General features: G+C 42.2%; 1 protein-coding gene across 5 annotated transcripts; it reads left to right on the forward strand.

Moving 5' to 3' along the window:
* Positions 1-1,301: 1,301 nt before the first annotated feature.
* SLC25A30 (solute carrier family 25 member 30) lies at positions 1,302-23,773 on the forward strand. 5 transcript variants are annotated; one of them, XM_036250388.1, is made up of 10 exons: positions 1,302-1,361; positions 6,606-6,725; positions 8,562-8,709; positions 13,356-13,459; positions 14,574-14,659; positions 16,993-17,088; positions 18,082-18,206; positions 20,412-20,550; positions 22,422-22,502; positions 23,604-23,767. In XM_036250388.1, the coding sequence occupies exons 2-10, from the start codon at positions 6,662-6,664 to the stop codon at positions 23,643-23,645; spliced, it is 885 nt and encodes a 294-aa protein (XP_036106281.1). In that variant the 5' UTR covers positions 1,302-1,361; positions 6,606-6,661; the 3' UTR covers positions 23,646-23,767. The 5 variants fall into 5 exon arrangements, with proteins under 5 accessions (XP_036106281.1, XP_036106279.1, XP_036106280.1 ...); XM_036250386.1 differs by lacking the exon at positions 1,302-1,361 and adding an exon at positions 5,070-5,183; XM_036250387.1 differs by lacking the exon at positions 1,302-1,361 and adding an exon at positions 5,073-5,183 and having other exon boundaries at positions 13,365-13,459; positions 23,604-23,773.
* The last annotated feature ends 385 nt before the right edge of the window (positions 23,774-24,158 follow it).

A 24,158-nucleotide genomic window follows, 5' to 3' on the forward strand; every position in this document is an offset into this window, starting at 1 on the left:
AGAAGGGCAAAATTAGTGTAGCCACTATGGAAAACAGTATGGAGGTGCCTCAAAAAATTTAAAAATAGAATCACCTTGTGAGTCAGCAATCCCACTTCTAGGTATTTATCTGAAGAAGGAAAAAAACTAATTTGAAAGACTACATGCACCCCTATATTCATTGCAGCATTATTTACAATAGCCAAAATATGAAGGTGACCTAAGTGCCCAGCAATAGATGAATAGATAAAAAATAAGTGGTACAATGGAATGTCACTGGGCCATAAAAATGAACAAAATCTTATCATTCCCAACAACATGGGGTGAACCTGGATGGTATTATGCTAAGTGAATAAGTCAGACAGAAAGACAAATACAATATGATTTCACTTACACGTGGAATCTAAAAAACAAAAGAAAGGAACAAACAAACAAATTCATAGACACAGAGAACAAACTGACATTTGCCAAATGGGAGGGAGTTGGGGGAGATGGTGAAAAAGGTGAAGAGATTAACTAGTACACATTGGTAGTCACAAAATGGTCATGTGGACGTAAAGTACAGCACAGGGAATATAGTCAACAATATTGTAATAACTGCACAGTGCCACGTGGGTACTAGACTTATGGGGGAATCACTTCATAAGTTTTATAAATGTCTAACCACTATGCTGTACACCTGAAAATAATATAACATCAAACGTCAGTTGTAATAGAAAAATTTTAAAAATTGCAAGTTTACTACTTTTTTAAAAAAAATAAAGTTTTCTTGTTTGTTTTAAATAATAGTTGATGGATATTTAGAAAGAGAGAAACATGATGTGAGAACGCAAATCAATAGGCTGCCTCCTGCAGCCCCTACTGGGAATGGAGCCTACCAGGCAGCTGCCCCTCACAGGGAATGGAACCAGCAACCTTTCGGGGCCCCGGCCGACCCCCACCCCACGGCCACACAGGCCAGGGCTCAAGTTGACTCCTTTCTACTGGTGAGGTTCAGTGGACAGAAAGAATCACTCCCTGAGAAGGCCCCTTTTCCGTGGCTCTCCGCACAGGCCCTGTTTCTCCGCAAGGAGAGCACGAGGCCTCAGGAGGCGCCCCGCGTCCGGTGTGGCTGCCACTCCTGCTCGTGGGGAGCCCGCTGCAGGATTCCCCACTCCTTGGCCGCCAGCCAGGGGCGGGCTCCCGTGGGCGTGGCCGGGCGGGACAGGGTGGAGGAAGGCCAATGGGAGCCGAGGCTGCGGGCGGGGCCGGGGCGGGGCTGCGCGCGGCCTTCTGGTCCGCCCCTCCCCCGCCCAGCAACCTTTCCTCCAGCTTCCGGGCAGTGCTGCTCCTGCCGCCTGGCGAGGCCCTGGGTAGGTGAGGTGCTGGGCCGCGGCCGCTCGGTAAGTTCCCGGCCGCTCAGCGCGTGCTCCAGGTCGCCCCTCCTCCGGCCCGTCCCCCTTCCCCGCGGCGCCGGGCACAGTCAGTGCGGCCCCTCGGACGGCCGGGGCCGGGCCGGGCCGTGATTGGGACTGCGGTCCCGGAGAGCGGGGCTGCGTTCGGAGAGACCCGGCGCAGTCTCTGCCCTGCGGGTCGCGTGCAGGGCCCAGGGCGGGTTCCTCTGGAGTGGCCGCTGCTTCCCTGCTCACTTGGCGGTGAGGGGCGACTTCTCTTCCAGCGTCACTGGTCCTGGCGTGAGGCCGGTCTGGCACCTCTTGCCCCCGCGGCGTGTTGCGCCTGCCTCTGCATCCCCCCACTCGCGCCTCATTCAGAGTGCAGCCAGGGCGCCGGCCAGCTTCTGCTCCAGGACAGGGCACGCTGTGCTTTGAATCACCCCGGGAACCCGCCAGGTTGGCTCAGGTTCGCAGGGACGGGTTGAATTAATGTGCTCGGGAAGTTAAGGTAGCTCTGGATTTTAGCGTGTTTCTAGGTGTAATTTCATGTAGATCAGTTGCAATGATCAGCATTATTGTTCCTGCGCAAGAAGAGCAAAACGGTTTCGGGACTGCCAGCATACCTAGATTCATTCCGCTCAAGTAGTGAGAAAAGTTGAAAGGCATGAATTTTGGTCTTGGCTTTGTGACTGCAAGTTTTGTGATTATGGAATCAGTTAATATATGCGAAATGAGATATAATTTCTAAGATTCCTTTTAAATCTCACATTTATAAGTCTGTGATGAGCTTATTTTTCTTCCTGGACCCTTAAAAAAAAAGGGAAATAGGTTCATAGAAGGCAGTACTGTGTGGAAAAAAGGTTTATGAACACACTGAAATTTAGAGATAGATTACAGTTTAGGACTGCATACTGAACACAAGTAAGTAAATATGTTAGAGAAACTTGGAAAGCTTTCAGAAGTTCCAGTAGTGATTACTGTATTTAATTACCTCTCTTTGCAGCTGTACAAATATGGTAAGGAGAAAATAAGTGCTAAGTAAGAGAAAATAGAGTTGAGAGGATATGTAACAGCATATTTCCTAAGTGTAGGGAGACTCTTTTGGAATTCATGATTTGTACACACGTTTGCACTCAGGAGACACTTAAACAAACAAACATACAAACAGTTTTGTATTTCTCTAGCAAGAAAATCTTACATTTATTCTGAATGTTCAGAATTTCTACCCTCCCACCGCCCTATATATATATATACTTTTAAAAAATATATATTTTTATTGATTTTTTTTAGAGGATGGAAGGGAGAGACGGAAACATTGATGAGAAAAATCAATCGGCTGCCTCCTGCGCGCCCCCTACTGGGGATTGAGCCCCCTACCAGGACATATGCCCTGACTGGGGGGATCAAACCCGGTGGGACCTCTCAGTCCATGGGACGATGCTCAATCCACTGAGCCATACCAGTTGGGCAATATTTTTTAACAGCCTTTGGAAAATGGTGTTTGGCTTTGTGGTACATGTAGTACATTCGTTCTTTCGGAGACCTTAGTTGGAGTACTTGGTAGTTGTGTGACTAGGTAAAGGCATTTTTCCTCTCTGAAGCTGTATTTCATTTGTGAAATGTGGATAATTATACCTGTTTCATGGAGTTGTGATGATTAAATAAAATTCTTTAAGTGGAAAACGTACAGCAATGCCTAACGTATCAGATATTCAGTGACATCTGTTGTTGTTAGTATTGTGTTCAGAAGGCAGCAAAGAGAAGGGGCCTCTGAGAGTTACAATCAGGCTGTGGTTCTGCCTAAAGAGAAGTGCAGGGTGGGAATTGATCGACAGCCCCTGCTGTACCTGACCCTGGAATTTTTACCAAGTTGTAATCCCTTCCCTGAATCTCAGGCGGAGGTGTTGCCTAAACACTAGTTATTGCTAGGGACACATCAGTCTCCCTGACTTTGTTAGCCTGTCAGTCTTGATACTTCATTAAAGTTGGGATTGTCCCCGAAAATTGTGCTAGGAAGTTAAGGGATGTGTGTGACAGAGAACCCTTCCAAAGAGCTCAAAAAACAAAGAAATGGCTTAGTTTACCGAACAGAGATTTCAGTCTGAGATAACAAGCCCTGTCTCAACTGGCTGTGGCCAGTATAGCTTACTGGACATTCCAGTCTTTGCTAGAACCTTTTCTTGTTTGGATGCTTGACCAACTACTGATGTTCTCTGGTTGTTATTTAAGCCAAATTATTCTTGGACTTAAACATTAACTTGGGAAGGCACAGTAGTTTTATTTTTTATTTTTAATATGTTTTTTAAATTGATTTTTAAAGAGGAAAGGAGAGGGAGAGAGAAACATTGATTAGCTGCCTCCCGCACGCCTCTACTTGGGATGGAGCCCGCAACCCAGGCATGAGGCACAGTAGTCTTAACTGTTCAGGGATCTAGTCTTAGCTTTTGGAAAGGAAAAGTGAAGAACCCCAAAAGTTCTTTTTCCCTCTCTTCCTAGCTAATTTTTTAAAATTGTAATTGAACAGAAAGTATTTTCTTAGAGTTTAACTCGGAATGCAGGAGTGGACACTCATTTGTGGAAGATGCATTTACTGTGATAGAACATCAGAATAGGAACTAGGGGGGTCTACCATCCCACGTGACTTAAAACCATCGGGAGGCAATTCCACAACAATTTTGAGCTCTAGTTGAACATTTACAAATGAGTATAATCCAGAACCTCTGGGTTGTCATCTAACTAAAAACTTAATATCAAAACCAACAGAAGCAAAAGCATCCAAATTGCATTAAAACTAAACTAGCAAAATAAACAAACAAAAATAGTGGCATGAAACCAGGAAGTTAATCACTGAGATGACATGAAGCCATATGACGGTGTCTTTAAAAAATATTTTGTTTTAAAATTAGTAGTATACTTTCATTTCCCATAAATTTTTGCTGTTATTTTAGAGGATATCTTTTGTGTGTGTGTGTGTATGTCCATATAAATGAATATATAGACACACATAATATATTCACTGTAGAAAAAAATCACTACTTAACAAGATGAATAAAAAGGATGAACTGTATTGTCATCTTTGAGAATTAAGTACTTAAAATAGGATTTTAAGTGATAAGTATTCCAAGGTGTGAGTTGCCATAATATATTTAACCTACTGATTTTCAGTAACAACACAGATGCTTGGGATGTCCCTGAGATCCTTATTCTGTAGATGGGGACCTGGTGTCCGTATTTTTAAGATGTTCCTCAGCCAGATTAGAAACCACTAAGAAGGAGTCCTTTCTGTTCCACATAGATGCTAGATGCATATGCAGATCACAGCCAAAAATAATCATATGGAGGCCAGGGAAAGGGGGTAATGGGAAGCAGGTGCTTAACAGTTTTCTTATGGGTGATGAAATATTTTGGAACTAGATAAAGGTAGTGCTTACACAACATTGTGAATGTAGTTAAGTGCTACTGAAGTGCTTGCTTAAATGGTTTATTTTATAGTATGTGACTTTCATCTCAGTAAAAGTACCCTGAAAAAAAGAATCATATGAATACTATCTTTGTTGTATCCCTGTTTAGATTGATTACCTTCTGAATATTGTATTCTCTCTTGAGGCTTTTTTCTTAAATTAAGCACATTTGTATTGTTTATAAGATGCACCTTATCAGTAGTATCTTTTGAAGCTACTTAATAATATTTTCTCCTTAATTAAAACGCTATCACTCCTTTATGATCGTGCACAGCCTCCTGTGGCAGCAGAAAGAACCCTGCACTTCGAATCAGAATGCTTGGGGATGGAAGCCCAGCTCTGTCTCCATCAGCTGAGACTTGGCTTCCTGGTCTGTTTTTCGTTCCTCCCATTCCAAACTTGTTGGGGGTATCCACTGAAATCGTTTATATTGAACACTTCCATGTGTCATTGTCATGTAGTTATAATTTTTAGCTGATTTTTGAGAGAGAGAGAGAAACATCGATTTGTTTTCTCACTTATTTGTACATTCATTGGTTGATTCTTGCATGTGCCTTGACCCAGGATCGATCCCACAGCCAACTGTGCTACCTGGCCAGGGCCTGTAGTTATCATTTTGTTTTTTAACTTGGATTCAGCAAAATCCAACAGTGGGTTGAGGAAGGTACTACTGGACAGTAAATGAATTATTGGACAGTCTATAACTTACAGTGTAAATCATTATATTAGTTATGAATTTATTAAGGCTAAGAATTAAGTACAGATATTATTAAATGTTTTCAAGGATAACAGAAAGATGAATTTTCAAGGACAGGGCATGTTCTTGGTACTGAAATACATAAAGCATATGATGATTTTCTAGTTCTATGCCCAGGGCCTTCTGCCTCACTCTTAATCATTCAGAATATGCTTAATGTCCATAAATGAGGAATAGCTATTGGTAGACCTACTTAGGGTCCCCTTTGGGTTCCTTGTTTTCTCTTAGTTTAAGCAAGCTGCTTGACTTTGTTGAGAACTGACAATCTTGCCCTGGCTGGTTTTGCTCAGCGGTTAGAGCGTTGGCCTGTGGTCCAGAGAACTGATAGTCTTGTCAATAGTGATTTATAGTAGGCCTCTGAAAGCTAGGTATTTTATTTAGCTTCGTGAAGAAAAATATGGGCTCTACCCCTAATTGATTTTGTTGGCTGCTGTGATGGATGATGATGATAATGTTGTTGTTAATGAAGAAAAACCAGATGTGAACAGGAACTTCCCTTGAAAGGAAGTGGTATGGCTCTAACCCCAGAGTCTGCCTCTTTCCTTCACACAAAGCTGCGTCCCAGCTATTACATAATAGGGAGAAGAAAAGCGAGCTAACATTTATAGAGTGTAAACTAGAAGTGTATTTTACCTTGTGACACTGGACTGCAGCGAGGGACTTCAGTGCCTCCCAGGAGGGACTCACCAAGACAGTGACAAATAACAGATACTGAAGAACAGAAAATAGCCTCTCCAGAAAATAGCCTCTGTTGTACTATACTGAATACATATACACCTATCAAGATATCAGTATATTGGATTCCTTTCTTAAGGCTTGAATGAGAGTTAGGCAACTGATAAAGTGAGAATAGTAGTTGCTGATTTGGGGTTAAGTAGATAGGGATGCGTTGCTTCATTGAGGCAGGGTTCCTGTCTCAGATTCTGCAGGGGAGTTTCATTGATAGCATATGATAGCACTCTCCAAATGAAACACAAGTTTAAAGATACCTGTGTGAGAAGTTCCAACTTTGACACGTCTTTCTTTTGTTCCCAGGAAGAACCCTGTTGGAGGCTGTTTCTGTGAATCGAAGGAGAAGGACAGGAGCGAGAATGTCAGCACTCAACTGGCAGCCCTTTGTGTACGGAGGGCTGGCCTCCATCACAGCTGAATGCGGTAAGGAGTGGGTACTGGAGTCAGGTCAAGTCACCTACTGTACACTTGGTGTTTGATGTGAATATAGTTCAAGCTTAGAATGTGACATTATGAAACATTAATCTCAGAATACAAAATTTTCTGCTTTTGGTATGCCTTTTTAAACAAAAATAGCCATTTTTGGCTACTTATTGGCAGTTTAGAGTTCAAAGTTTAGTGGGGAGAAAGTTGAACCTCTTGATCAAACAGAAGTTTTCTGAATTATTTTTGAACTACATCAGTCCTTATTTTCCTTGTCTGTTCCCCTGCTTTGCCCTCACCCTTACCACATTTGACCGTTAAGAAGTTTGAGGAGCTGCAAGTTCTTCCCTGAGCCAGATTCGATTGACTGTCGCTATGCTGTCGCTTTCTGATTACGCACAGGATCCATATCCTATTAATGACTTCTTCCCATTAGTTGAGGTCCACATCAGGCTGTTTATTCCTTTGTTTATTCCCTGGAATCATTCATTTAACAAATATTGATTGAATGGCTGCTGAGTGCCCAGTTCTGTGCTGGGTACTTCATTTGCTTCCAGGGCTCAGTCACTGCTGTCCTGGGATGAAGGCTGCCCCCCAGGGGCCAGCGAGGACTGGTGCCCAGGGGTTGAGGCGGATTAACCACCCATCCATGTTCTTGTGTGGGTGGGCTCTCCTCCCATAGATTCACTAAAGCACATTTACTGAGTATGAATTTCACATATTTGAGTGGACTGTCTGTTAGGCCCTTTTTAACCTTTTTTTTTTTTTTATCCTCACCCGAGGACATTTTTCCATTTTTTGTACAGATAGAGTGGGAGGGAGAGAGAGAGAGGGAAACATCGACGTGAAAGGGACACATCGAGTGGCTGCCACCCGCACGACCAACCAGGGCCGGGGACAAACTGCAACCGAGGTACATGCCCTTAGCGGGAACCGAACCCGGGTCTCTCCGGACCGCAGGCCAACGCTCTAACCGCTGAGCCAAACCGGCCAGGGCCCTTTTTAAACTTTTTACTTTAACAGAATTACTTTCAGACTATAGAATTTGAAAATGAACCCAATTTTTTTATTTTTTATTTTAATCTTCACCTGAGGATGGAGATATCTCTCTCTCTCTCTCTCTCTCTCTCTATATATATATATATATATATATAGGGGAGAAAGAAGGAGACATTTATCAGTTGCCTCCCATACGTGCCCCGACTAGGGGCTGTACCCACAACTTTTTTTGGTGTACGGGATGATGCTTAACCAACTAAGCCACCCAGCCAGGCAAAAATAAGTTATATTTTAGGTTTCCTAAATCATTCCATGTATCTACTTTTTTACAGCAGTGCAGTTTCCTCAAATCTTATGTAGAATAAGATGGAACATAAATTAAACTATAAAGAAAGGAAACTTTATTTATGCCTTTTAAAAAACTCTTTTGGTTCCTTTTTTGTTGTTGCTGATCATCACCCGAGGATTTTTTGTTTTGTTTTTTACTTTATTTTTTAGAGTAGAAGAGAGGGAGGAGGGGGGAGAGAGAGAGAGAGAGAGAGAGACATCAATGTGAGAAATACACATTGATTGGTTGCCTCCTGTGCGACCCTGACTGGGGTTGGGGATCGAACCTGCAACCCAGGTACATGCCCATGACCAGGAATAGAACCTGAGACTTTTTGGTCTGCAGGTCGACGCTCTAATTGCTGAGCCAAACTGGCCAGGGCTGGTTACCATTTTTTAATAGAAAAAAGATTGTAAAGTATCTGTCTCTCCTCAGTAATATGTCACTCTCTATCCTTTACTTAGTAGAATTTCTTTAAGTGAAAATATTTCTTTCTTTAAAATTCTAAGGTACATTTCCAATTGATTTGACCAAGACACGGCTCCAGATTCAAGGCCAGACAAATGATGCAAACTTTAAAGAAATTCGGTATCGAGGAATGTTACATGCGTTAGTGAGGATAGGCCGAGAAGAAGGCCTAAAAGCATTGTACTCGGGGTGAGTGACCTTTGTAAGTTTATATTTTACTGTTGAACTTTCTTCTTTTAATCCTCACCCGAGGACTTTTTTTTTTTTTCAATATCTTGTTCAGATAGAGTGGGAGGGAGAGAGAGAGAAACATCGACGTGAGAGGGACACATCGAGTGGCTGCCACCCGCATGACCCAACAAGGGTCCGGGACAAACTACAACCAAGGTACGTGCCCTTAGCGGGAACTGAACCTGGGTCTCTCTGGACCGCAGGCTGACGCTCTAAACGTTGAGCCAAATCGGCCAGGGCTGCTGTTGAACTTTCAAATGGAAGTCTATCAGACTAAGACTTCATAGAGAAAAAGTAAAGTTTGAGGTGTATGAAAAAGAACAAGAAACATGGTAAATTTTTCATTAAAAAAATTTATTTATTTATTGATATTACAGAGGAAGGGAGAGAGAAATATCGATGAGAGAGAACATTGATCAGCCGCCTCCTGCATGCCCCCCACAGGGATTTGACCTACAACCTGGGCATGTCTGACCAGGAATCAAACTGGAAACCTCTTGGTGCATGGGTCGACGCTCAGCCATTGAGCCACACTGGCCAGGCAGATTTTTTATTTTTAATGTCAACTTTATTGTATTTATATGTATTTTACATAGTGAATGTTGTGGTGAAACTATGTTTTTATTATATTCAAATACAGACAATAATATAAAATTATACTTTTAAAAATATATATATATTTTTTTCCTCACCCGAGGATATTTTTCCATTTTTTGTACAGATAGAGTGGGAGGGAGAGAGAGGAAGGGAGAGAGAGAGAGAAACATTGACGTGAAGGGACACATCGAGTGGCTGCCATCCACACTACCAACCAGAGCCGGGGACAAACTGCAACCGAAGTACGTGCCCTTAGCGGGAACCGAACCCGGGTCTCTCCGGACCGCAGGCCGATGCTCTAACCACTGAGCCAAACCGGCCAGGGCTAAAAATATATTTTTTTAATTGATTTTATAGAGAGAGAGGAAGGGAAAGAGAGAGATAGAAACACTGATATGAGATACACACATTGATCGGCCGCCTCCTGTGTGCTCCTCACTGGGGATCAAGCCCACAACCCAGGCATGTGCCCTGATCAGGAATTGAACTGGGACCTCTCAGTCCATGGAATGACACTCAGTCCACTGAGCCATACTGGCTAGGTCAAAATTACACTTGTTTTAAAAAAAACATCCTGCCTTGGTCGGTTTGGCTCAGCGGTTGGAGCGTCGGCCTGCGGTACAGAGAGACCCGGGTTCGGTTCCCGCTAAGGGCATGTACCTCGGCTGCAGTTTGTCCCCGGACCTGGTTGGTTGTGCGGGTGGCAGCCACTCGATGTGTCCCTTTCACATCGATGTTTCTCTCTCTCTCTCTTCCTCTCTCTCCCTCCTGCCCTATCTGAACAATAAATGGAACAATGTCCTTGGGTGAGGATAAAAAACAAAACAAAACAAAACAAAAAAACATCCTGTAAATTTAGTGTTTAACTCTGAAAATAGCCCTTTCCCCTGGCTGTTTTGAATTACCAAAGTTTTTGTCATTATGAAAATGATGTAGTATTCTCCATGGGTAAGAGTTGCACTGAACTACTTTTCTTTTATTCAATATTTAATAAACAGTGTGCCGTAGGCACTAGATAGGAAAGTAAGTAGAACAGGGTCCTATGTCATCCAGAATCCCTGTGAGACACATCATTCATCCGGGTGGTTTAAATGAAGAGAGTTTAATGAAGGGACTACTTAAGGGTCAAGAGAACAAATGAAGGATATTGAGATACCTAAAAACTAGCAAAGTGAGGAATTGTTACCAACCCAAAGATGGAGCCTTGAAGGAACAAAGAGTAGCTGTCAAGGGATGCTTTGGTAGTGCCCAGGTTGAGGAAGAAGTACCTCTACTTCCTCCTCCCTCCGTCCCCTCATCTGCTGGCTGAATCCACCGGAAAGGCAGCCGGCAGTGGCGACCGGGTGATGGAGTCCGTAGGCACCAGCCTCTCAGGGCACGGAGCAGAACGGAGAAGGGTGAGAATGGATCTGGGAGGACAAAGAGGGACCAGCAGCAGCACCTAGTCCTGAAGGAACTATTGTTCACTGGGGCTGCAGACGACTTCCTGGGATTACAGTGGAGTCTGGTAAGTCCTAGAGACTGGCAGAGGTATCAGTCCCAGACTGGGGATAAGGGAGGAAATGGGTTTTCAGGAAAGTTGCTCTATTCAGGAGAAACCGGCTCGTATCTTGAAGGATTAAGAAGAGTTAGCTGGGTGAAGTTAGAGAGAAACTATGCTGCTCCAAAAGTATGTGCAGGAGAGCAGAGTACAGCTAGAAACTGCAAGTAATTCAGCATGGGTGTTATGTAGGAGATGGTGAATAGCAAGAGGTGGAGTTGGTGCTAATAAGGTGTTAGGACCTGGACCCCCTCAGGTCGTGCTGAGCACCTTGCTTTTGCCCCAGATACCACAGATCCGAAACTGGTACCCCTCAGCCCTCTGACCTACCAGCCTCTGGAGGATTTTGCTTTTTGATTGAGCCAGTACTTTATTTTTTATTTATTTATTTATTTTTTATCCTCATCCGAGGACATTTTTCCATTTTTTGTACAGACAGAGAGGGAGGGAGAGAGAGGAAGAGAGAGAGAGGGAAACATCGATGTGAAAGGGACACATCGAGTGGCTGCCACCCGCACGACCAACCAGGGCCGGGGACAAACTGCAACCGAGGTACGCGCCCTTAGCGGGAACTGAACCCGGGTCTCTCCAGACCGCAGGCGGACGCTGTAACTGCTGAGCCAAACCGGCCAGGGCTGAGCCAGTACTTTAAATATGAGAAACTATACATAAAAACCTAAGATTCCATCTTCTCAAGGGAAAACAACATCTGGGCCCACGTTCATTCACTTCTGATAATAGTGAACAGTGTTTTCTCTGTTTCTCTAAAACCTCTGCCACTCACATAGTGTATGTATGTGTATGTGCAGTTAGGTCCAGCCCACTTGACTCACTACAGCTTCTATCCAGCACCTGCAACTTGAGTTTGCTCTACCTGTGGCAGACAGGAGCCACTGAAGGGCTTTGAGTAGAGGGGCTGCCATGGTTAGGTTCCGTTATAAAAAGATGCCTGCCTGCCACGGGGGAAGAATTAGAGACTGGTAACACTGGAAGCAGGCCGTCCTGTCAGAAGCAGAGACAAGGATCTGACCTGGGGGTTGGCTGGGGGATGGAGAAAAAAAGACAGTCTAGAAAGCTAGTTATGTCATAGGATTGACATATTATTTGACCTAATATATGAGGGGGTTTGTGGGGAAGGAGGAGACAACAGCTAATGTCTTGATTTCTGGTTTTGGCTATTGTCTACATGGGAGTTTCCTTCTGTTTCTAGGAAACAGAAGAGGAGAGGTGATTGTTTAGACAGGGAAGATAATTAGTTCGGTGTGGGTCACTTGATCTGGAGGTAGGTGTCATATATGTGAATTGAGAAATTAGGACGGAGTTAGAAATGTATCTTTGGATCAGTGTTGGAAACATGAATTGAAGAATTGTCATTTAAAGCCATGGGAATAGGTGAGCTCACCCAGGCATTGTGTGGAGCAAGGAGAAATGAAAGCATAGGACAGATTCTGGGAAACCCAGAGGGCAGGTAGGATGCTATAGATGAAAGAAAAGAAATGGGAGAGGGCAGTGTTGTGTGGCAGGGAGGAGACAGCTGCCAGGAAGACAAAGGGTGGACAGTAACAAATACTGCGAGATGTTATATAAGATGCCATTTGAAAAGCATTACTTAATTTAGCAACACAGATGTCATTTGGCTACCTGTTTTGATGGAGAAGGTGGAGGTAAGCCAGATTGCATTCGAGAAGGAAGTGGAAATGCAAACAGAGAGCTGGGAGTGCAAATGCCACCAGGTGGTTCTGGGGTCAGGGAGGGAAACGAGAGGGAGAGGAAATAACTGAAACAGGACCCCCAAGGAGGTGGGAGGTGAGCTCCAGAGCGCGCGAGTGGGTGCCGCTTCCAGGGGCCAGATTTCATGGTGTGCTTCATATGGAGAAAAGAAAGCCGTTCATTTTTTTTTAAGTCCTCACCCGGGGATATTTTTCCATTTATCTTCAGCTAGAGGGGGAGGGGAGGGAGAAAGAGAGAAACAAACAAACAAATAAACATCAGTGTGAGAGAGACACATTGACTGATTGCTTCCTGCACGAACCCGACCAGGGCCAGGGATCGAACGGCGACCAAGGTACGATGTACATGCCCTTGACCAGAATCAAACCTTTGACTCTTTGGTGCACAGGCCGAGGCTCTAAGATGCTCTGAACGTTGAGCTAAAGCGGCCAGGGCTAAAGCCTTTCATTTTAACATGAATGGGCAAATAGAACCACATGTTCACTTACAGTTTCATTGAGAATAAATGAGGGCTGAGCTTTCACTTAGTGAACTAATTATTTGTTTAAGTAGTTATATCCTTTTTGGGTTATACCTGTATATTTTTAAAATAATATGTTTTTTGTTGGAGTTTTAATTTTAAGACATCTGTTTTAGTGTAGTTTGTGGAAGGCAAATGGGTGACTGTATTTCTGACTATGGGTCTTCTAGAGGATTGCAGGTGATTTTTAGAATTTTTTTGTCCCTTTGTACACTGGTTTGACAGGATTGCCCCTGCGATGTTACGCCAGGCTTCCTATGGCACCATCAAGATAGGCACTTACCAGAGCTTGAAGCGATTGTTTGTGGAACGCCCAGAAGGTCAGTGGGGAATCTTTTTTTCACTTGTAGACAGGAGGGGGGGTTGTCTTTTTATTCAAGTTTTGTGGTTTTGTATCAGGTTTTCTTTATCTTGTGACTTGACTGCTGCTGAGAACTCAAGGTGTAAAGTCTAAATGAATTGTCCTTATACCAAGTCAGTTATCAGCTGGATTTAGGGGAGTAACAGTGAAGAGGAGCAAACATTTTGATTAGTTATCCTCATCTCTAGAATGCCTAGACTAGAGGACATGTTGTTACAGTTGTAGCCAACTTAAAATTTTCTAAAATCATAGGAATTATAACCTATATTTCAGAAAAGCAGTGAATACATTTCTCAGTACTAAGAACCAAGTTCTAATACTCTATTGTTGGTTGGCTCTGTGACTTTGCTTTAATCCATAGAACCTTCTCTGTTTTTACAAAGAGGCAAGCACCAACTAACTGCTGTGTGAGAGTGGCGAGCAGGAGCTAAGACGCTTTGAAAGTGCTTCAGGATGCTTCCTATTAAATATAGATGTGCTTTAAAACCTGGTCTCCGCCTTCTCATAGGACTATGTCTTTTTTATTCTCCTACCAAACATACCTCATCTTAATTACTACAATGGTCTGTATTTACACACAAAACTGAAGTGGTAGACGGTTACTCACTTTGCGTGATAATTCTCATTCCTTTTCAGATGGCAGGAAAGGGAAGTTTGCTAAGTAAAATCCCTGTAGCCAGCAAAATTCCTAATCCCTTTGAAATGACTTGATTCACAAAGGCATACATTTCTTTATTCTCTTAGCAGTGGTTCTCAACCTTCCTAATGCCGCAACCCTTTAATACGGTTCCTCATGTTGTATGTGGGCGTATCTGCACGTGGGCGGACCCGCCTGGAGACGGATAGAGGAGCGGTGTCTCGGTTCCTGAGACCATCGGAAATGTGTGTTTTCCCATGGTCTTAGGCGACCTCTGTGAAAGTGTTGTTTGACCCCCAAAGGGGTCGCAACCCACAGGTTGAGAACCGCCACTTAAGAGGAACAAGTGGTATGTAAATGAGTTATGCCTGTATTTGAGTTATTCACGCGAAGAGCTCTGTATATATGAAAAGTCAAATACTGTCTTTGTTTACAGATGAAACTCTTCTGATTAATGTGGTCTGTGGAATTCTCTCTGGAGTTATATCCTCAGCCATTGCCAATCCAACTGATGTTTTGAAAGTAAGTAATTCTCCCTGTATTTTCTAGTCACAGACCACATTTTCTTACCGAGAACAATGTTCAGATCATGAAAATTGAGAACATAACATGCTGTGTGTGTGGGGTCTGTTTATAATTTAACTGTTGTGAAGACTAACATAAATATCCACTAGGTGGCGTTCCCACTGAGACAGATGGGCTCAAAAGTAGAGTGCATTTTGCCCTGGCTGGGTGTGACTCAGCAGTTAGAGCATCGGCCTGAGGACCAATGAGTCTCGGGTTTGATTCCAGTCAAGGGCGTGTACCTTGGTTTCCATTTGGTTTCAGTTTGGTCTCGGTTCCGTCCTGGCCCCGGTCAGGGTGGTGTAGGAGGCAACCAATCGATGGGTTTGTCTCAGCATCGATGTTTCTGTCTCTCCCTCCCTCCCACTGTATCTAAAGATAAATAGAAAAATATCCTCAGGTGAGGATTTAAAAAAAAAAAGTAGAGCCCATTTTAGAGAAGAGTTTTTTGGTGATTAAGCAGAAAAAAAATTTAGGTTTAGATGCATTTGGATTTTTCATTGGAAATCTCCCTTGTTTTATTGGTTCATTAAAACATAGATTGGCTTCCAGTTTTACAGAAGTCTGCGTATTAATGACCATTTCTGAATACATTGTTATGTTAATGTATAGGAAATACTAATGGAAACATTTACTTAATCACAATTAGGCATAACATACTACTTTTTTTTAAAAAAAATTTTTCCCCCTTTATAGATTTTTGAGAGAAAGAAAGGGAGAGGGAGAGAGAGATAGAAACATTGATGAGAGAGAACATCGATTGGCCGCCTCCTGCAAGGCATAACATATTAAATGACCTTGTTGACAATGCCAGGGATTACAGCCTTCCTAAATCCTTTTTGGAAGAAGGCAAGGGAATAAACTAATAAAATAAAAATTAAAAAATAAATAAATAAAAATTAGTCTTCAGTTACTTTTTGAATCCTCTCAGATATTCCTCTTTCTCCCTTCCTCTCCTTATTTTTCATATTATCTAACCAGAATTCACTATGCTTCTATCTTATACCAGTTGGACAGCTTTTGGTATTTAGAATCTAAAAATGTGTAAGACAAAGACCCTGTCCTGAGAGAGCCTTCGATCTGATAGGAGATTCTGACAAACATCAAAACTTTACACGGCACCATGCTGAGTACACTACAGTCATGTGGGGGAAGGTACAGTGTGTGAAGGCACTCTTACCATAATGTTCCCAATGGTGGGGCAAGATTGCTGGAGAAAAATACCCATACTTCTTTTACTCTCTCTTTTTTTAAATCCTCACCCGAGGATATTTTTTCCATTGATTTTTAGAGAGAGTGGAAGGGAGGGAGGGAGGGAGTGAGGGGAGAAAGAGAGAGAAAAATATCATTGTGAGACAGACACATCTATTGGTTGCCTCCTGTGCACACCCCGACCAGGTCAAAGGGCAACCCAGGTACATGCCCTTGACCGGGAGTGGAACCCGAGACCCTTTGGTGCACAGGCCATCCCTCTAACCACTGACCCACACCAGCCAGGGCTCTATTAATCTCTTAAATGTGTATCAAAGCTATGGAAAGGTGGTTTATGTATTTTGATTTAATTTCATGTTAGCATGGCAGTAACAGTTACCTTTAAGAAGTTAGAGGTAATGTACTTGCTTCCTAAACCAAAATAAGGTATACATTTTTAGTGAGAAATATCTTTTCATTCTTAAAAATGCAGAGAGCTACCTCAAACATTATTTGTATGTTGGAATCTTGGTCATGTGAATACTATGGCCGATGTAAAGTTCATTTGTAAGTTCAAGTGTAACCGAGCATGACAGGCGTCATGTGGCTGTCCCATGGCAAACTCGCTGGCTTTCCTTTTGGTTCAGCTGGTTGGAAATCATAGTGAGTTGGAGTAACTAATTAAAGAAATATGCTTGTTCATGCTGAGTGTTGCCAAGTACACAGAATATTCTTACTAATTATGTTAAATTTTCAAAATTACCATCATGTTCTCTCTTTGCTACTTAGTAACCTCTGGGGGAAATGCATTTTCTTCCCTTTTCAGGCTATTTAAAAAAAATTTAAATTGCTTTTGACACTTAGTGACCTATTATATGCAAGATGTTCTAGACTATTATATGCTTTTTGTTGAATTCAAAGTGCCTATATATTTTAGTCTACAGAGGATATTTTAAACTAGCATTATAGTAATATTTATAATTACAGTTTTTTTCTTTTAATGGTTAGTAAACAACAGATTGCATGATTTTTCAGAGATCTGTATGTTGGCAGAAATGTGTTAGTTTGTTTCTCATGTTGGTCTTTTAAATAATCTCTAGATACGGATGCAAGCACAGAGCAGCACCATCCAAGGAGGAATGATAGGCAACTTCATTAACATTTACCAGCAAGAGGGAACCAGAGGACTGTGGAAGGTAAGCTTGAAAATGATCCAGCTGACATAGTTCTTCCCCTTTTTTCCTTTTTGAATTTATTTTTCCTATGTCCATCATTTTATTTAATCCTAATGGTAATGGAATAAGGGAAAAAGAGTGACATATTTTATCTGTAAAATGGAAATAAGGAGAATATGTGATGATTTGAAAGTACCTTTTGAATAATTCATATATACAAAATTCTGTGAAGGTTGAGCACTTTTTGTTTTTTTGATACATGCCCCTACCAGGAACCAAACCCGGGACTCTCTGGTCCGCAGGCCAACACTCCAACCACCGAGCCAAACCGGCCAGGGCAAGGTTGAGCACTTTTTTGTTTGTTTGCTTTTTTTTTTTTTTTTTAATCCTCAACCGAGGACATTTTTCCATTTTTTGTACAGATAGAGTGGGAGGGAGAGAGAGGAAGGGAGAGAGAGCGAGAAACATCGACGTGAAGGGACACATCGAGTGGCTGCCACCCGCACGACCAACCAGGGCCGGGGACAAACTGCAACCGAAGTACGTACCCTTAGCGGGAACCGAACCCGGGTCTCTCCGGACCGCAGGCTGACGCTCTAACCGCTGAGCCAAACTGGCCAGGGCTGTTTGTTTGCTTTTTAAAAATATTCTTATGGAGAAGGGGTCCCAGTTATGTTGAATTTTTTTTTTTAGTATTCTAATAACTTGTCAGTTCATAGAATAGATCCTAAAGGTCACCCAGTATAACCTCTCTGTATGTACAAGGAAACTGAGAGGCTCTGAGAGTTTGCTTGTCCTGGCCAAGGTCGTGCAGTTAGTGACAAAATCAGAATTCAACTTTGCAGCTTCTGACTTTCTATAGTCTGATCTTTTCTACTGGTGTTTGTATATTTCTACCTACCAGCTGAAAAACATAAATATTGGCCATGGTTTGTGGATTAGAACCTTTGCACATTTGCAAGGCGTGTTCTGCGTAGAGATATGTGAACCCCTGCTGTCCATGTTTTTGCTCAGGGAGTGTCCCTCACTGCTCAGAGGGCCGCCATCGTTGTCGGCGTGGAGCTGCCGGTCTACGACCTCACCAAGAAGCACCTGATTCTCTCAGGCCTGATGGGAGACACTGTGTACACTCACTTCCTGTATGTTTATGGATTTTTAAATTAATATTTTAGGTATGCATGAGTTTAGGGTGGAAATTTGCTACAAATTTATAGAAATTTTAAAGGTTAGTATAAAAATACTATATTCTCATATTTGAAAAATGACACCAAAGTGAACCAGGAAAAAGAAAAAGTCCTTATTCCTTTACATAGGTAGCAGTTGTTAATAGTTTGAAAAGCACCTTCCAGGTGTTTTCTATGCATATGCAAATATGTCTACAAAAAATATATTACATGTACTTTATTACACAAAGATCATGTTTTGCATTTTCCTTGCTTTTTATTATTATTTTTATTTTTCATTTTTGAGGTATAATTGAAAAGTAAAATTGAAAGATAGTTGAAGTGTACATGATGATTTAATATGTATACATTGTGAAGGAGTCTTCCCATCAAGTTAATTAACATATTTATGACCTCACATTTACCTTTTGTTTGTGTGTGTGAAAATATTTAAGCTGTACTCTCTTAGCAGATTTCAGTTATACACTGCAGTGTTGTCAGCTGTACTCACCATGTTATACATTGGATCCTCAGACCTTATTCATCTTATAACTGAAAATTTGTACCCTTTTACCATCTCCCTATTTTCCCCACTCCCTAGCCACAGGCAACCACTTTTCCACTCTCTGTTTCTGTGAGTTGGACTAATTTTTATTTGTTTTTAGATTCTATGTATAAGTGATACTATGCAGTATTTGTCTTCTTTACTTGCTTTTTAATCCTTGCCCGAGGATATGTTTTTGTATTTTATTGATTTTTTTTTTTTTTAGAGAGAGAGAGAGAGAACATTGATTGGTTGCCTCCCGTTCTCGCTCCAACTAGGGATTGAACCCACAACCTACGTATGTGCTCTGACTGGGAATCAAATCTGCAACCTTTTGGTTTTGGTGTTTAGGACGACGCTCCAGCCGACTGAGCTACCTCGCCAGGGCTTCTTATTTGCTTAATATTCCAAATATTTTTCCATAGCAGTACAAATAGACTTCATTTATGTTTAATAACTGCAGATTAGTATGAATGTATCATAGTTTAATTCATTCAGGAGCAATCTAGCCTGTTGGGGACATTTGGCAATTTCTGGAGACTTCCTTTAATTATGACTGGGTGAGTACTGTTGGCATCTACTAGGTAGAGGCCAGGGACAGACCTGTTATCTGGTTCACAACAAAGAATTATCTGGTTCAAAATCTCAGTAGTACTGCAGTTGAGAACTGCTGCTCTGAGTTCCTTGACACCAAGTGTGGTCTGTGGCAGTCTTACGAGACTGTAAGTTTAGTAGACTCTAAGACTCTGGTGGCACTACAGCGAGGAAATCTTTTTCTCTGATCTTGAAGAAAAATATGGTTATGATATGGCTAAAGTTACTCAGATGTCTACTTATAGGTGAATAGATCAGCAGTTTTCAGCTGATGTGCCACAGAATTTTTGAAACATCAATACCTGATTATTTAGTCTGGGGCACTGACCTCTTTTCTCCTAGATTGTCAAAAAAATCACAGCACCCAACACAATAGCCGTCCAGTGGTGAATGAATCAAAATTACTCTTTTTTTTTAATTAGTTTTTTTGTTTTAAAAGAAAGTGTTTTTTTCTTTATTGATTTTAGAGAGAGAGGAAGGGAGAGGGAGAGAGAGAGATAGAAACATTGATGAGAGAACATCAATTGGCCACCTCCTACATGCCCCACACTGGGTATCGGGCCCACAACCTGGGCATGTGCCCTGACCGGGAATTGAACTGGCGACCTCCTGGTACATGGATTGATGCTCAACCACTGAGCCACGCCAGCCGGGCTATTCCTTTTTTTTTTTTTTATCAGACTCGCAAAAAATATATTTCTTGGTGTGCCACAGAATTTTAGTGATTAGTTTATGTGTTCCATAACATGAAAAAAGTTGAAAATAATTGCAATAGATCATCCTTGGAGGACGTTCCTTCGTGTTTCCAGGATTCTTTGACATTTCAGAACCTCAAAGGTATTCTTAGCTGAGGTTGGAATTTATAAGCCAGTGTAATCAGTGCTGGTGTTTAAGACGTTTGTGCAGCTGCCTACATATGGTCCTCACGTTTGTTACATTTCACCTTGTTAAGTGTTACTTTAACATAGTTTGGGAGGAGGCTGTTTCTTGCCTTTGTTAGTGGTGGTGGTGACCTTTTTGTATTTCCAATGGTATCTTCATAGCTCAAGCTTCACCTGTGGTCTGGCAGGGGCACTGGCCTCCAACCCTGTGGATGTTGTGAGAACACGTATGATGAATCAGAGAGTCCTTCGTGATGGCAGAGGCTCTGGGTGCACAGGTACCCTGGATTGCTTGTTACAGGTGGGAATGAATGTCAATCTGTCTGTGTGGGGTTGGGAATTTCTTTCATAGCTCATTAGCTTCCGTCTGACACACTTATCATGAATTTCTTATCATGACTTAAAAATACAGGGTTTATAGCAAGATAGATGTGGGATCTGTCACTTGTAATTGTGTGACTTGGTCAAGGTACAGACTCTATACTTCAGTTCCTCATAAGTGAAAGGGACAATAATAGAACCTGTATCAAAGGGTTATTATAAAAATAATTGAGATAATGCCTACAAAACAGCATAGTGCCTGGAATAATTTATTTTACTTAATCGTCAACATTCTAGTGGATTGCTTCAATCAATGAAACTATCCCCCAAATATGTATAATGTATTTATTTAAACTAAGAAGTAACTAAACTTTGAGACGAGCGATGCGCTAAAGCCCTGAGCTTTTGCCACACGGGCTAACTTTTATAAATACAAAGTCAAGATGAATGTTTAGAAATGAAAGCTCATTTTCTTTATACCTTTGCTCTGCTGTGAAGGGTGAAAAAGTCATATTTTCTGTTATCGTAGTAGAACTGTGTCTCCTTCCAAAATATATATCCTTCCTATTAGGTCAAAATGGAATGAGTATCCTTCATTCTGATATTTCACAAAGGAACACATCAGTCTTACCGTAATTTTTAGTTTAAATAAACAAAAGTGTGCTACTGTCCCCTTTCTAGATTGCTAGCAGCCACAAAGATCAGAGGCCACTTTTGCGGTTTCCATTTTCCGGCATAATGCTGGCACCTCCTAGTCTTAAGTATTGCTGTAATGAAGCAAAGGCACTTATTTATAATTTACCCAACAACATGAAATAGTGGTGCTCTGAATTATATCTTGCCACCAGCTTTGTTTCTTTTTTTTATTATTGATTTTTTAGAGAAAGAGAAAGGGAGGGAGAGATAGAAACACTGATGTGAGAGACATCTATCAGCTGCCTCACGCACGCCCCCTACTGGGGATCGAGCCTGCAACCTGGACATATGCCCTGACCAGGAATCAAACCGGGACCTCAGTTGATGGGATGATGCTCAATCCACTGAGCCACACCAGCCAGGCTGCTTTGTTTCCTTTTTTTTTTTTATCCTCACCCGAGGACATTTTTCCATTTTTTGTTCAGATAGAGTGGGAGGGAGAGAGGAGAGAGAGAGAAACATCGACGTGAAAGGGACACATGGAGTGGCTGCCACCCACACGACCAAGCAGAGCCGGGGACAAACTGCAACCGAGTTATGCACCCTTAGTGGGAACTGAACCTGGGTCTCTCTGGATTGCAGGCGAGCCAAACCGGCCAGGGCTTTTTTTTTTTTAAATCCTTGCCCGAGGATATTTTTCCATTTATATTCAGAGTGGGAGGGAGGGAGGGGGAGAGAAAGAGAAACAGAAACATCGATTGGTTGTCTCCTGAAAGACCCTGACCAGGGCTGGAGACTGAATTGCAACCGAGGTACGTGCCCTTGACCGGAATCAAACCTGTGACTCTGGTCCACGGGCCAACGCTCTAACTGCTGAGCCAAACCTGCCAGGGCTGCTTTGTTTCTTTATGACTGAGTTGTTTGTGGGCCCAAATGGAAAAGAGGCAAAAGACTCTGGTTGGAATGAAATCTCATTTCTTATTCAACTTCTTTTAGCATGCTTTGGTTGTGGGATGGTTTGGCATGGAACCTTAGTCGTCTCTTACGCAGAAGTCTTTAAAAACCAAAAAGAGGCAGAGGGCAATGATTTCTTAGATGGTCCTTCCAAACAGGATTTTATTTTTAAGAAAAATAAATTAGTTCAGTCTGGATACTATTAATGCATTTGACATAATTGGAAAGTTGGAAGTTAACTTTTTTCTCCTCTTACAACAGACATGGAAGAATGAAGGATTTTTTGCTCTATATAAAGGGTTTTGGCCAAATTGGTTGAGACTTGGTCCTTGGAATATCATTGTATCCTTTTCTGTTGCAATAGATATGAAAACAGATATAGCTAAATGAATATTGTTTGTATAAACTATCATGTTATTAATTATACTTTAGAAGTTGGTTTTCAGTTTTTTAAGTTCCTCTGATTCAAGAAATAATTGTTCAGGTTTTTTTTCAGGCAATAAAAAATCTGTGTGCTAGGCACTCTGAATCTTGGTTTAATGATGGTGTCATTGAAAGGTAATGATATCAATAAAACTTTCTATTTAACTCTATTCTAAAAGCTGAGAGTATTTATGATTTCAGAGAGAGGCAGGATTGCTTTTTTTTTTTATCCTCACCTGTGGACATTTTTCCATTTTTTGTTCAGATAGAGTGGGAGGGAGAGAAAGGAAGAGAGAGAGAGAGAGAGAGAAACCGAACCCAGGTCTGGACCGCAGGCCGACGTTCTAACCACTGAGCCAAACCAGCCAGGGCGCAGGATTGCTTTTATATCACCAGCTGCCTTGGGAAGGATCTAGTTTGGCCGCAGTATTCTAGAATGTTTATTTTAGAGAGTGCCTAAGTATAAACTAATTAGCTCTAGAATTATTTGGCCTATAAGTACTACTTCCTGTATGCCAAAGTGGGAGGTGGGAAAGAAGTGGCAGTTCATTAGACTTGAAAGGGCAGAGTTATAAGGTAGGGGTGTTGGTTGCACTGTTCCCTGTTTCTCTTTATCTGCGTCTCCCTCCGTGGAGGCCTGCCCAGCGGAAACCCTTGAGGAGAGCTTCCCAGGGCTTGCTGTGTTTCTCTTTCACACAGAATTCTGTGCTGTAAACTCTTCCCACCGCAATCAGGTCCCGAAAGCTAGGCAGTGTGGGTATAACCTTAGAAGAAGCTTTTGGAACTGAAGCTAGGGGGTTCAAGCATCTTAGCTGTGATGTTTCTGTTGTAAGCTGACCTTGGGAAGCCTGATGGGTAGGTCTTTGGGGGTGGTTAGGATGGAGCCCCTCGGATTTAATCACGTTCATGGCATGTGGTCTGCCCAGATGTATTTGTTCATAGCTTGCTATTTGTAGATCTGTTTTTATGTGTTGGGGTTAAGATGGCATTTTCTTTGTCAGCCTTAACTGATAACTCTAGTTCTTTGTGACATATGAGCAGCTGAAGAAGTTGAATTTATGACAAGTCAAGGCTGCATGAGACATCCCTCTGAAAGTGCTAACTTCCAAAACAGTAAAGCTTCCTGTGTTTCCCACTGCTTCTCACTGCTTGGCTCGTCACAGATTCCGAGGTGTGAGCAACCGATGAAGACTGGGTTAGTTCAGACTGCTGTGTGTTGGCATCAGACACTTTGCGCTGAACATTTAGTGACATAAACTGTAACATGCAAGTACTAGTCCTTACCATCAAAGTGCCCTTTGACATCAAAGATAACATGAGATGCATGTTTTTTGTTCAAGAAAACTTGCAAGAAGGTCAGGGACTGTGGACTGTTTTCTTCAGGGGGGAGTAGCACCTGCTGCATCTCAGCTCATAGCCGAGAGTACCAGACTGCTCTAGAGAAGCTCACCGGAGCCATGGAATAGAGCCTCCAAGAGGGTATTATTGTTCCTGAACTTGGGGGCTTCTGCTGCTTGTCAGCTGAAGAAATTGCACACGTGGAGACCTGGACTTTTCAACCCTAGGTATCAACAG

This window comes from Molossus molossus, unplaced genomic scaffold (genome assembly GCF_014108415.1).
Source record: "Molossus molossus isolate mMolMol1 unplaced genomic scaffold, mMolMol1.p scaffold_m16_p_9, whole genome shotgun sequence".
Classification (NCBI taxonomy): Eukaryota; Metazoa; Chordata; class Mammalia; order Chiroptera; family Molossidae; genus Molossus; species Molossus molossus.